At 45.1% G+C, this 14,430-nt stretch overlaps 1 protein-coding gene across 1 annotated transcript; it reads left to right on the forward strand.

Annotated features, from left to right (window-relative positions):
* Positions 1-2,016: 2,016 nt before the first annotated feature.
* Positions 2,017-13,579, forward strand: SNX12 (sorting nexin 12). Its single transcript, XM_004595229.3, has 4 exons — positions 2,017-2,334; positions 10,550-10,645; positions 11,155-11,279; positions 11,693-13,579. Exons 1-4 carry the CDS (start codon positions 2,170-2,172, stop codon positions 11,793-11,795), a joined length of 489 nt encoding a protein of 162 aa, XP_004595286.1. The 5' UTR covers positions 2,017-2,169; the 3' UTR covers positions 11,796-13,579.
* Positions 13,580-14,430: the final 851 nt, after the last annotated feature.

Genomic DNA, 14,430 nt, shown 5'->3' on the forward strand with positions numbered 1-14,430 from the left:
CATCTCCCACGTGGGTGCAGGGTCCCAAGGCTTTGAGTCATCCTCCAATGCTTTCCCAGGCCACAAGCAGGGAGCTGGATGGGAAGTGGAGCAGCTGGGACACGAACTGGTGACCATATGGAATCCTGGTGCTTACAAGGTGAGGATTGAACCATTGAATCATTCATTGTACTGCCCCTCCCCCGCTGATCTTAATTCCTGTGCCAAATGCCCACTCCTGATTTTAAGTCTAATTGTCAACATCTTATTTTCATCATCACAGTAAACTCAAGTATATCTGCTATGTTGCCTGCAAAATAATTCTTCTAAAACATAAATTTTTCCTGCTTAAGATCCTTTATTGGCTCCCTGCCACTTACCATAAATTCAAGAGTTTCTTTGCTTAACATAGATCAGTTTCAATAACATATCCTTGTCTGTCCAACCCAGCCAGCCTACCTTTCTGAACACTTCCATCAGGAACTCATGATAATTGCCTAAAAATGCCTTGTTGGTGCTTATCTCAAGGATCTTGCAGGTACAGCAGGTTAAACCACCACCTGCAAAGGCCTACAGCCTGTATCACAGCACCTGCTCCAGACCTGGCTACTCCACTTTCAATCTAGCTCCCTGCTAATATGCCTCGGAAAGCAGCAGAAAATGGACCAAGTGCTTGGGCCCTTGCCGTTTAAGTAGGAAACCAAGATGAACATCCTAATTCCTGGCTTCTGGTTTCAGCCTCTGCCAGCCTTGGCTTTTGTGGCCATTTGAAGTGTAAACCAACACAGGGGAAGATCTCTCTCACACGCACAACACATCTTCTTTGTCACTCTGCCTTTCAAATAACTGAAATCAACTTTTTTTTTTTTCTTAAAAAGGGCTTTGACTATGTTATTTCCTGAGAAATGACCTTCCCCATTTCACCACTATTTATTTATGTCTTTTCATGTCTGTTAAAACTCAGATGTTTTTTTCTGCAGGAAGTCTGCCCAATTCCTCCAGTTATACACATTTGCTAATTTTGAATCTCACATTATGTTAGCTTTGTATATAATTCTCTAACCCCCTTGCTAGAATGCTAGCTGCTGGAGTGCTGGTATTCTTATTAGCCCTAGGTCTTCAGTAGGTGGCATGGAGCTTGGGATAGAAGCAGTTGCTTAGTAGGTACCAGTTCAAATGAATTAAATAACACAAATATGGGATTGTGGGGTCTTGTATTCTGTTTAGAGAATTTAATCCTCAGAAGTAATAGAGGGCTTATTTGCTTTTTTTGAGAAGAGGGCAAGTGGAGGGAGGAGGATGGCTTGCTAATCCCCCTTACTGTGGGGTATGTGTAAATTGCTGTAGAAGCTCCCAAGTAGACACACATGCTATCTTCATTATGGGCTGCCAGTAATCACCGAGCAGAGCCCAGTATGGAGTTCTGTGGAGCAGAGATAAACGTATGAAACAAATGCTCACAATTTGCCGAGAAATAGAATATTGAGTACACCCCGAGTTAGCTTTTTAAGTAGCAACAAGTGGAGGATGAGGATACGTGTCGTTTTGTTAAAGTGAGAATGAGAAATCATCATTGTTTATCCCATCCTAGTTGTTCAACGCTTTCCTGGCACTATAAACAGTGATGAGTGTTCACTTGGCGCCTGGCGTGAACTGAAACTAGCTGCGTGGTTGTGTTCTCGGTACTATTGTTGGAACCCCACCCTCCAGGGACCACCCTTCTGTTTTCGCGGAAAAGCCGGACTTCTTTAGGTCTTAGGGCTCCGACCTATCCCTGTAAGATCCTGGCTTGCGGGGGCCGTGCCCACCGCTGATTGATACATCATATGAGACAATTTTTGGAGTTGAGGAGCAGCGATTGGCGGAGCCTGCCTTGTGGTGCTCCCCGGGATATTGGGTGGTGCACCTCGGAGATGCCGGTTCCGGGGCGGCCACAGGCAGCACCCGGAAGCCTGAATGAGGCCTTCTCCATACAGGGAACGCAGCCATCAGCGCAGCCGCTATTCAGGGCGCAGGGCCTAGGGCCGGCCGGCGTGCGCGTGCGTGCGTGCGTGCGTGGGCGCGCGTGCGCGGCGCCCCCGTCTGCGCGTTGGCTGGTTATTTTGCAAGCGGGAGGGGCCGTGCGCGCTCCTGCCTCCGGCCTCTGTCCCCCACCCCCCTTTCCCCAGTCCCAGGCTCTCCTTCGGAAAGATGTCGGACACAGCCGTAGCTGACACCCGGCGTCTTAACTCGAAGCCTCAGGACCTGACCGATGCTTATGGGCCTCCAAGTAACTTCCTGGAGATCGACATCTTTAATCCACAGACGGTGGGCGTGGGCCGCGCGCGCTTCACCACCTATGAGGTTCGCATGCGGGTGAGTCACGGGGTGAGGAGACAGCTGAGGGAGGACAGGGCGGGGAGGGGGCAGGCTGCCATGGGGACGGATTGCCGCGGAGAAGATGCCTGCAAGGGTCATTTGGGGGTTAGAGGCAGGGTAGGTTTTGAGCGAGGTCTGCAGACTCGCTTTTGGCCCGAGGACACAGAAAACTCTGGAGGGGTATATGGATGGGGGTTGGGAGGGGGTGAAGGAGAACACTGGGAAGAAGTCAAGCGTGGCTGGATAGGGTGGGGAGGATGGAAAAGGATTAGAGTGAGCAATTCAAGTAAATGACAGTCCCTATTGTAGTGACAGAAGGAAGGCAGGGAAGAGGGCCGGGGGATGGAAAGCCAAGGCGTTTTGTTGCCCTCCGGGTCCCGTAACTGAACTAGGTTGTGGAAGTCAGTGTCAAGAGGGAGGGCTCCTTGCTCCTGAGGTTTCCTTTGGGGATGATGGAGGACAGCACAGCCTCGGATGCAGGGGAAGCCAGACTCTGCAAGAGAGACAGCCGGCTTGTGGGAGCAGAAATAAGATTAGGAGTTGCCTTCAGACACAGTGCTTCTCTCACTTGTGTGGGATTGGCATGTGAAGGAGAGGAATGTTTTATGCTTAAGTTTTCTCAGGTACTCCCATGCTGCGTGTCACCCGTGGAACCTGGCCTTGCCCTGACAGGGGTGGATTAGCAGCTGCGGCTCGCATCCCGTGCTGAGCCGTAATCTTGCGAAGGCTCCGGAATGTTTATTTCAGTGTTTCTGGGCTCTTTGTCTTTTCTGTCCTGCATTACCCTATTGGATTCTGACCCTGATCTGTGTAGTGACTTTAATACAGGATATATCAGGACTTCCCCAGGATTGGTTTAGCCCACTGTCCACCACAGAGGACTTTACTCTAGTGTTGGTCCACAAATGCAAGGATGGAATGTGTGGGTAGGGGATGTGGTTTGCAGCTGCTTTGTTCCAACTGAAGTAGTCATAGGTGAGAAAGTTTGAAAGCCTTTTTTTTTCTAGTTTTCCTTGTTTTCTTCTCAGACTGCAGAACAACATTAGAGACCTTAGCGAGCATATGTGATATCATTTTTGAATAAATAAATGAATTGGCGAAGAAAATGTGATTTCCTACCTGGGCTTTGAAATATGAGAAATGATGATCTCTACAGTTCAAGTTTGCTGGAGTCCAAACGACAGGAACAGAAGTAAATGGCAAAACATGAGAAATACCTTTCTGTGTGAGACTTACTTGAAATCATCTCTTTGGGGGAAGGATGGAATTCAGGTGTTTCAAAATATAAGTGTGCTAAAAGCAGAGTTAGTGGTGGAGAGCCTAGCTCCCCAAGGGAGCCTGGACCTAACTGGTTCAGGTATAAGGCCTCTCTGCTGTTGTGTCTTGCTGACATGGTCTCGATGTCCCCAGAGCCTTAGGGGTTAGGAATGAAATAGGTCTCTGCTTCAGGTATGCTGGTAATGACATGCACTAATTCTAATGCAAGTGCCTACTCGGTGCCAGTCACTGAGCTAGATTTTAAATTTTATTGTAAGAATTCCATTTTGCAACTAGAAAACCGAGGAGGAATGCAGTTTGAGAAACTTTCCCAAAGCACCTAATTATAACTGCCAGAGCTGGGATTTGAACCCAGGCCTGTTTGATTCCAAAGTCCATGCTCTTTCTACTACATTTTATTTATTTGAAAAGTTTTGTTTTATTTATTTATTTGCAAGGTGGAATGACAGAGAGAGGGAGAAAGAGATAGTGAAAACCTTCAGGTACTGGTTTACTTCTCAAATGGCTACAGTGGCCGAGGCTAGATCAAGGATGATACATGGGTGACAGGGGTCTAAGCACCTGGATTGTCACCTGCTACCTTCCTAGGTGTGATAGCAGGAAGCTGCATCAGAAGTAAAGTAGCCAGGACTCAAACTGGCCCTTACAACTAGGATGCCAGTAATGTGAGCAGCAACTATAATACTGGCCCCAAATCACTTGATTTTAAATTATTATTTTACATGATTGATGGTGAGATGCTTTATAGGGAACATGAGACTCAGAATGAGCTTGGGTGGCTAGGCATTGTATAGAATATAAACATGGCACTGACTTTTTTTTTTCTAAAAGCGATAACTGTTTCTGAAGCTATCTTCTTTCATTTTACTCAGAAAGGAATCTTTCCCCCTGTTTCTACCCAAAATAGAAACTCCAGAGAGGTGTAATGGTGGCCTCATGTGATACATATGGAATATTTCAGTTGTTTCTTTTTCCCCTGTAGACTTGAGCTTTGCTTTTGTACTCTCCCTTCCTTTGACGTTATGTTGATCAAAGCCAAAGGACTCTCCATATCCTGCACTACATAATCCTGGCTTCCTTGAATGGTTTGTGCGTTGAAGCTGGGGGACTATCTGAGTATATAGTAGCTTCTTCCTTAGATGACTAGGTGCTGAGATAAAAGGCCATTATTGTCACCATCCTGTGGGGGTGGGGAAAGAATAGCATTTTTGTTAGTCAAAGGAGGAAGTCTTGCAAAATGGCAAAGATTGGTTTGGCTGGGTCTTGGAAGAATCTGCTCAACTTTTGTTTTTCTTTTGTTTGGTCCCTTGTTGGCTTCTGAGAAGGTCTGCTAGTTAAGATTCTATTGCTTGGGGGGGGGGTGTCACACTACCTGTAATGAATTCTGTTAGACATCTAGAATCACACGATCTCAAAGAGCTCTTTTTCTCGTAGAATTCTGAGAATTTTTTCTGTAATGGTTATTTTGAATAGTATATACACATGATACACAATTCAAAGGACACAAACATTTGCACTATAAAAGCTTTAGTTCTTTGGAGAACGAAAGTTCTCCAAAGCTTCCTTCCTTTCTTCCTTTCTTTTTTTTTTTTAAGATTTATATGTTTTGAAACTCAGAGTAAGACATGGCCACAATGGCCAGGAGTGGGTTAAGCCAAAACGAGGGGCCAAGAACTTCATCTGGGTCTCCCACATAAGTAGGGGCACAAACACTTGGGTCATTTTCCACTGCTTTTAGCAGGAAGCTGAAAGCTGGATGGGAAGTGGAGCACTGGATCATGAACCAGCGCCCATATGGGATGCTGATGTCACTGGTGCAGCTTTGTTCACTGTGCCACAGTCATTTCCCAAGGGTTTGTTTATTTATTTATTTCTGAAGAAGCCACCGTTTTTACTTTCACATTTATTTTTAAGGGAATGACTTAGATAAATAAACTCTTATTTTACACATATCTCATTATGTTTCAGTCCGTTTATAGGCCTTGATGATAGATTTGGGTAGATTTGGAGCTAAATGTAAGTTGGCCAGTTAGTTGGCTTTTGAGGTTCATATCAGAATTGGATCCTGAAAAGATAATTCCCATACTCACGGACCATAGAGCATGAGACAGGAGGGCCTGGGCTGGTGCTGTGGGATAATAAGTTAAGCCTTAAGCTGTGGTATCAGCCTCCCTTAAAGGCACTGGTTTGTGTCCTGGCTGCTCCACTTCCGATCCAGTTCCCTGTTTATGGCCCGGGAAAGCAGCAGAAGATACCCTAAGTCCTTGGGTTCCTGTACTGTGTGGGAGACCCAGAAGAAGCACCTGGCTCCTGGCTTAAGACTGGCCCAGTTCCAGCCATGATGACCATTTTGGGAGTGAAGCAATGAATGGAAGACCTTTCTGTCTCTCCTGTCTAATTCTGCCTTTGAAATAAAAGAAAAATGGGCCTGACACGGTGGCGTAACGGCTAAAGTCCCCACCTTGAACACGCTGGGATCCCATATGGGTGCCGGTTCTAATCCTGGCAGCTCCACTTCCCATCCAGCTCCCTGCTTGTGGCTTGGGAAAGCAGTCGAGGACAGCCCAAAGCCTTGGGACCCTGCACCCATGTGGGAGACCTGGAGGAAGTTCCTGGCTCCTGGCTTTGGATTGGCACAGCACTGGACGTTGCGCTCACTTGGGGAGTGAATCATCAGACGGAAGATTTTCCTCTCTGTCTCTCCTCTCTGTATATCTGACTTTGTAATAAAAATAACTAAAATCTTTTAAAAAAAGAAATAAAAGAAAAAATGAATGTAAAAAAGAAAAAAAGAAGTAAAAATGCTGTGTGGCTCTAGCGGAGCCCCAAGATGTACTTTTCCTGCCAAGAGGTAGTTGAGGAAAAGGGAAAGGACCCATTTCTTTTGTTACTTGTACACTGATCTGAACAGGTCGGTTGGAAATATTGTCAGTTTTGATGCATGTGGTTGGACATTGCTGTTTTGAGCTTGTAAACAAGCATGAATAAGCTTTTAAAAAAAGATGTATTTATTTTTTGTTGGAAAGTCAGATTTACAGAGAGAAGGAGAGAGACAGAAAAGATCATCCATCCGCTGGTTCGCTTTCCAAATGGCCACAGTGGCCGGAGCTGAGTCAGTAAGAAGCCAGGAGCCAGGAGCTTCTTCCAGGTCTCCCACATGGGTGCAAGGATCCCAAGACTTTGGGCCATCCTCTGCTACTTTTCCAAGCCATAAGCAGGGAGCTGGATAGAAAGTGGAGCAACCAGGACACAAACCAGAGCCCATAGGGGATCCTGGTGCTTGCAAGGGGAAGATTAACTAATTGAGCCCTCATGCTTTGCCCCAGGAAGGCTTTTTGTTGCCAAGGTGTTCATGCTGCCTCTAGGGCGTTGGGAATATTCTCAAAGATTAAGATGTGAGAATGAGTCCACTCATATTAAGGAGCAAGTTGTGGTAAACCATCTTGAATAATGGACATTCTTTGTGTATTTTGTAGGTAAGGACAAAATAAACAGATATATGGGATATCCATTAGTGAAATGTGCATTTATCAAGTGATTTGTATTTCTGCCTGATCTTCATGGCGTAATAATTTATATAGGTGGTTAAGACAAACATGAAGCATTAAACAATGATGTATATGATTTATAGGTGCCACATGATTAAGATTTATTATTTATTTGAAAAAGTGAGAGACAAACAAACCCAGGGCTGGCTCAGGCCAGAGCAAGGAGCCTGGAGGATATTCCATGTAGGTGGCAGGGGCCCGAGTATCTGAGCCATTTTCTTGTATTTTCCCAGGTATATTATCAAGGAGCTAGACTGGACAAGTTGGAATGCAAGCCGGCACTTTGGTAATGGTTGCTGATGTTGCACACAGCAGCTCATTAACCTACTGTACCACAATGCTGGCCCCCGTGTGATATTTTAATTCATGCATGTATTATATAATGTTCAAATTGGGGGCAAACGTATCTGTCTCATACATTTATTATTCATCGTTTTGAAACCGTTTGAAATCCTCCTAGCTTTTTGAACCTTTAAAAAACCAATAATGTGTCAGGAAGTACTAATATAAATGCCAGCAATCAGAGGAGACTAGACCAAATCATGCAGTTAATGTCATGAGGAAAGATTTCCTGGATGAAGTGACACTTGGGCTGAGACTTGCAGAATGGAGAGAATTTGGACAAGACAAGTAGAGGGAGGCAGGCACACCCTGGGGATAGTATCTGCCTTCTTATTATTACTTTTTACAAAGAAATTGAATTTACTTTTTAAAAAGATTTATTTTTATTGGAAAGGCAGATCAGATTTATGGAGAGAAGGAGAGACAGCGAGAAAGGTCCTCTATTCACTGGTTCCCTCCCCACATGACCGTAATGGCCGGAGCTGAGTTGATACGAAGCCAGGAACTTCTTCCAGGTCTCACGTGGGTGCAGGGTCCCAAGGCTTTGGGCGATCCTCTGCTGCTTTCCCAGGCCACAAGCAGGGAGCTGGAAGGGAAGTGGAGCAGCCAGGATACAAACTTGTGCCCCTATGGGATCCTAGCACTTGTGAGGTGAGGACTTAGCCATTTATCTTTGGTGCCAGGCCCTTGAATTTCACTTTTTAATGGAAAGTTAGTATATGCACAGTAAAAATGTGATTTTGCTACCTATTCCTATTGTCCAGTCTTATTCTCTAGCTACTATTGCTACTTCTTCATAAATGTTTTACTAATTAATGCAAATATATTTATGTATCCATTTTAGGACACAAATAGAAGCTATATATATAGTATGTAGTACTGTTCTATACTTTCATTTTGCCACTTAAAACCTTTCTGGGCCTGGTGCAATGTCTAAATTGGCTAATCCTCTCTCTGCAAGCACCAGGATCCCGTATGGGCTCCGGTTTGTGTCCTGGCTGCTCCACTCTGGCCTTTGCAGCCATTTGAGGAGTGTATCAGCAGATGGAAGATCAGTCTGTCTCTCCTTCTCTCTATAAGTCTGCATTTGCAATAAAAATAAATAAATCTTTAAGAAAAATCTTTCTATACTTGTACATATAGGTTTTTGATTTTCTTTTCATAGTTGGAGAGTAATTCACTAAATAGGTATACCATGATCTAATTGGTGCAACTGTACAAGCAAATTTTTTAATCAATTTTCTGTTAATGAATTTTTATTCTTAAAATATTTGTTTATTGAAGATTTATTTTTATTTGAAAATCAGTATTACAGAGAGAGAGAGAGAGAGCTTCAGTTTCTCTAGTTCACTCCACAAATGGTTGCAACAGCTAGAACTGAGCCAATACAAAGCCAGAAACTAGAAGCTTCTTATGGGTACAGGGGCTGAAGGATGAGCCATCTGCTGCTTTCCTAGGCTATGAGGAGCTGAATCTAAAGTGCAGCTTCAGGAACACAAACTGGCGCCCATATGGAATGCTGCCTCTGTAGGTGCAGGCTTAGCCTACTACTGTGCCATGGTGCTGGCCCCACAATTTATTTATTTATTTTATTATTATTTAAAGGTTTATTTATTTTAATTGTAAAGTCAGATATACAGAGAGGAAGATCTCCCGTCCAATGATTCACTCCCCAAGCAGCCACAACGGATGGGTGCAGGGTCCCAAAGCTTTGGGCCGTCTTTGACTGCTTTCCCAGGCCACAAGCAGGGAATTGGATGGGAAGCAGGGCCACTGGGATTAGAACTGGTGCCCATATGGGATCCAGGGGCATGTAAGGCTAGGACTTTAGGCACTAGGCCACCATGCCGGGCTCTGTTTATTTGTGTTTGAAGGTAGGGTTATAGAGAGAGAAAGAGAGGGAGAGAGATCTTCCTTCTGCCATTTCATTTCCAAAGAACCACAATATCCAGAGCTGGGCCATTCTTTTTTTTCCCATTCTTTTAAAATTTTTTTGACAATCTTTACATAGTTAATTAGGGCACAAAGGTTCAAGGGCTACAGGAAAGTGGGTAAGACTATTATTTCACACATTTTTTTCCTGTATCTGGCGCAAAGGGGAGGTAAAGGGAGAAGCCCCACCCAGTCTCCCACCCATCCCAGGTCCCCGATGTGGGACATGCTCCGAGGGTCTTGCTCAAGTGGTTTTGATAGTTCAACAGTTCTGACTTGCCGCCATTCTTGCCATTCCAAGCACGATGAGGTCACTGAGGAATCCTCTGATTGATATAGTCCATCTTAGAGTCTCCGTTTGCCCTGTTTTTCACTGCCAACATATGACTGGGGTAGTTGATTGATTTGTTCTGTCCTCTGTCTTCATGGTTAGGGTTCTGAGTCCAGCAGTTCGATTAGGGGGATCCCTAAAGAAATTTTGTCTGAGGTGAACCCAGACCAGGTTCTTGTGCGTACTTGCAAGTACGGGGCCCGGTGCAGTCCATCACCCCATCAGCTGGTGGTTGCAATTGTTGGGTCAGTTCTGTTTCCAGCCCTGTCTTCCACTGGAACTGATGGATGTTGCAGTCCAGCCTGATTCTGGAGCTGGGCCATTCTAAAGTCAGGAGCCAGGAGCTTCTTCTAGGTCTCTCATGTAAATTTAGGAGCCCAAGGGCTTGGACCATCCACTGCTGCTTTCCAAGGTCATAAGGCTGGAACTGGCTTAGAAGTGGAACATCCAGGACACGAACTGATACTCATATGTGATGCTGGCACTGCAGGTTGAGACCTAGCCTACTATAACACTGCACCAGCCCCTAAAACTCTTATTTATTCATATTATGTGCAGCTGCAAGTGTATTTGTATGATAAATTCTAAAGAGCAAGGGACTTTTCATCACTTGCTGTGACATAGTTGGACATGGTAAAGGTTGTTTTGATAGGGCTGTCAAAATATGGTCCATAGGAGCTGTTTCTTCACTGGGTCCTGTCCAAGCTGTTCTGACAGGTAGCCACTACAGGTTGAGCATTATCATCTCCAACTCTCTGCTTGTATTCTTCCTCCGCTGTAGACCAATCTGCCTATCTTCAAGCTGAAGGAGTCTTGTGTACGGCGGCGCTACAGTGACTTTGAGTGGCTGAAAAATGAGCTGGAGCGTGATAGTAAGGTATGGTCTCATTCCTTGGTTGTGGCACCCTTGGAGAAGTAAGATCGCAGTCTGTAAAATCTAGAAAGAATGGAGAAGGTGCACATTGGGTGGTTAGTAAAATCATGCAACTTAGCTCCTATAGAAATGGAACAGATAGTATCAGGAAAGGCCTACCTCCATTTATTTATTTATTTATTTATTTATTTATTTATTTATTTATTCATTCATTCATTCATTCATTCATTCATGCATTTATTTCTGCCTCCATTTTTAAATGATGGTGGAGGAGGGTGAGAACGATTTGGAGTTTGTTTCCTTCTGAGATGACAAATTTGTCCTCCCGCAAGGGGCAAGTCAGATTAATCTGAGCCATTCTGATTGTGCTTCCAGTTATAGGCCTTGCAAGATGCTGGCTATGGGACAGGATGTACCCTGTGCCTAATAAGACACGAGGCATGCCGTGCTTTGCTGTCTGGTTTCCTATCTGTCGCTCTCCTACGCGGCTGATATTTTACATCTGCCTACAGATTGTAGTACCACCACTGCCTGGGAAAGCTTTGAAGCGGCAGCTCCCTTTCCGAGGAGATGAAGGGATATTTGAAGAGTCTTTCATTGAAGAAAGGAGGCAAGGCCTTGAACAGTTTATTAATAAGTAAGCCAAGTGTGGGACCATGCTCGCTCCTTTTACCAGTTTGCTGTCATGATCTTTCCATGTTTTGTCTCCCTGTCTTTTGTAGTGGATATTGTTCTGTGACACTACTTGTGCAGTAGGCTGACCAGGACAGTAGAACTCCACTCCTTTGTGCAGATTTCTGATCCCATATGTCAGGGAATATGAAAAGCACTATTTATTGGTAGCATCTAGGAATTTCTCTACCTTGCCTCTCTGTCCCCTTTCCCCTCTACAATATTGGGGTTGGGTTGGTGCTCAGCGGTAGCTGCCCTCCATTGGATTTTGAGCCTTGAGGGCTAACCTTGCCCTTCTTTCCCCATCCTCACTACTGTTCATCTGCTAGTTCTCTGTGATCCTCAATACTACTGATAACCATCTTGATCTCTTTGTAGAATTGCTGGGCACCCACTGGCTCAGAATGAACGCTGCCTACACATGTTCCTGCAGGAAGAAGCGATTGATAGAAACTACGTCCCCGGGAAGGTGCGCCAGTAGGTGCTCCTCTCGCCACTTGCCCTCTACTTTCCTGCTGAAATGACATTGGTTTTTACACTAAGCCCCACCCCCTCTCTCTCTGATCTGAAGTTGGCTGCCCATCCCCTGGCCTGATAGACTGTCTGGCATTGTGCTCCTTGATACCTGACTACACCATATGGGTACTCTGCTGGGATCCTCTTCTCTGAGGAAAGGTGGGGACCCAAAGCAGATACCCTTTGCTTGGGGTTGGGGGTGGGTGGGTGGGGGGATTGTACCGAAAGGCAATTTCTTGGGCATTTACACATGCCAGAGGCTAAATTTGGTGGGAGGGTGGGCGGGGGGCGGGGCTTGTGCTGGCAAAGCACTTGGATACATATTGATGCTGCAAGTCCAGGGGATTTTTGTTACTCTTAGGTTTAACCAGGAACGCTGAGCAGGGAAAATCCCTGCCTTTCCCACCTGCATGAACTTTTTTCCTTTCTGGGAAGGTGGTAGAGGCCCAAAGGCTCTCCTTGTTTTCTCTAGGCCTGCTCCCTGTTTTCTCAATAGTTTGTTCTGTTGCTTTCTCTTTTCCCCTTGTTGCTTTTCATGGCAGTAATCTTCCTAGAGTCCAAGCAGTCTGCTGTGTGAAGCAAAGTGTTTGGGTTTTCGAGACCCACAACCATGGCTGCTTCAGAGTCAGAAGAAAGCCATAGGGCAGTAGGGGAGTTCCTATTGCCTAGCCCCTCTCCCTTTATGGTTCCTCACTCTGCCTATTTTTGCTCACCAGTAGGTGAGTCAGTATGGGCCAGCAGTTCTCCCTCTCCAAGCCCATGCTACTTTCGAGTTAGCTTTGTAGGTTTGGTGGCTTGAGGGGTGGGGGTAACTCACCACTGCCAGATAACTCCCAGAGGGTAGGAGTGGATCATGTTCCAGGTTCCTCCCAGTGGTAGGGAAGAGCATCATCTCTCTCTTCCTTCCATTCTGCCTTCCTCCCATTTCATTTAGTGCTGCCGCAGGGCAGAAGCACACAGGCCACATAGTCTCTGACTTCTAAGCACTTTGTAGCTGTTGAATGGGGCTCAGGGACAGGAGTTGTTGCTGCCCTCCCCAGCTTGGTCACAGGGTTATTGAACTGCCTGCACTTGTTTCCCATGGAACTCTCTCAACATTCTTCCCAGAAGCTGAACTAGGGATAGCAGCTAGGTATGGGTTTCCTGAATCTTAGAGTCTGAAACAGCTTCTTGATGCTGGCAACTATCCTGGGTTTCTGTCTAGGAGGTTGTGGTTTGTTTGCTGGGGCCTGATAGTCTCTCCCAACTGGTGGGATAAGAGCAAGTTCACTCTGATGCCAGATGAAAGGTGGGGGCTCTTTGCTTAGACTCCCTACCATGGAAGGATTGGAGTTTTCTCTACATGACTTTGGAAAAAAAAAAGATTACTGAGTTTGACGGGACCCTAATCAGAGAGATTAGGATTGGATTTTGACGTGAGATTTGAGGCCCATCTAAATGTTGATGTTCCCTGAGATAGATCCTCCAGTCGCCAAGCCTGTGCTAGGGGCTGAGTTGCCCCTAGGAAGAGGCTCTGGTCACTTTCCCACCTCGCCAATGTTGATGTTGTTGCTGCCTTTTTGATTTGTACCCTGTTACTGGCTTTTTTTTTTAAAAGGTTGCTTCTTTTCATTGTGCACAAGTGCTGAGAGTCTGAGGCCCCATTTCTGCTGTGTATATATCCTGACTCGGGGCTTTTATTCAGCAAATTGTTCATTCTTCTGTCAATGTCATATTCAACTCTGTTCATATTAAACCACTGTGAAGCAAGCCTCTCTTTTTCTGTGTGACTTGTAAATCGACTATTTTGTAGAGTCTTGAGTGTGCTGGGTATTGTGCAGGAATCATACAACATGGCCAATGTTCTAAAGTAAGCTTTGCATTTACTTTTTGAAAAGCAGAATCCTGTCAGTAGCAATATTTATCTGTTCTCCTTGCAATTCACAACTGATTTTGTCACAGAGCTAATGCATCTGTTTGCAGGAAATAGTCATAGGCTGAATAACAGTGGTTTAGGTAATATTTGGCAGAGTTGGTTTTAAGCTTGTAGGTTTCTGCTAATTTGGACAGAATATTTGTATAGATGTGTGTGTGTGTGCGTGCATGCGCGTGCATAGGTAATATGCCTATATAAACACATGTGCTCATACTCCAACACAATCACATAACTACCAACAAAGCTTTTCTTCCGTGGCTTTTTACTTGAGACAAATTATAGAAAGATAGATTTGGTGCAGGTATAAAGATGGATGAACTGTGAGAACTTTTGATAGCCAGGTCTTTTCATCTCCCCAGTGTGTACTGAAGTGGATTTTCTATGTGGAATGGGCATGGGGAAAGCTTGGAATGAGGGGAGGTCTTGTGGAAAGTCAAAGCTAGTTTTAGTGTAGGTCAGCATGGGGAAGGTATAGAAAGCAATGTGTTCAAAACATGAGGGAATTAGCTGGTATTTGGTTTGAAGTAGGAGAGTAGGGATTAAACTCAGTGTTTGGGAGTTGAAGAATGAGATGATTGAACATATCTGAGAGGTCAGGGAGGAATAGGTTTTTCTTTAACCTAAGGGAAAGGAAGAGTAAAGAGATACAACCTTCATCAGCAGCAGTGTCAGAACAAATCAGAGA

Source organism: Ochotona princeps, chromosome X (genome assembly GCF_030435755.1).
Source record: "Ochotona princeps isolate mOchPri1 chromosome X, mOchPri1.hap1, whole genome shotgun sequence".
Lineage (NCBI taxonomy): Eukaryota > Metazoa > Chordata > Mammalia > Lagomorpha > Ochotonidae > Ochotona > Ochotona princeps.

Excerpts from the sequence above, each read along its gene's own strand:
- SNX12 (XM_004595229.3), top strand. The coding sequence starts at position 2,170 with ATGTCGGACACAGCCGTAGCTGACACCCGGCGTCTTAACTCGAAGCCT. Across the intron at positions 10,646-11,154 it reads AGCTGGAGCGTGATAGTAAG|ATTGTAGTACCACCACTGCC; the intron begins GTATGGTCTCAT and ends ATCTGCCTACAG. Across the intron at positions 11,280-11,692 it reads CTTGAACAGTTTATTAATAA|AATTGCTGGGCACCCACTGG; the intron begins GTAAGCCAAGTG and ends ATCTCTTTGTAG.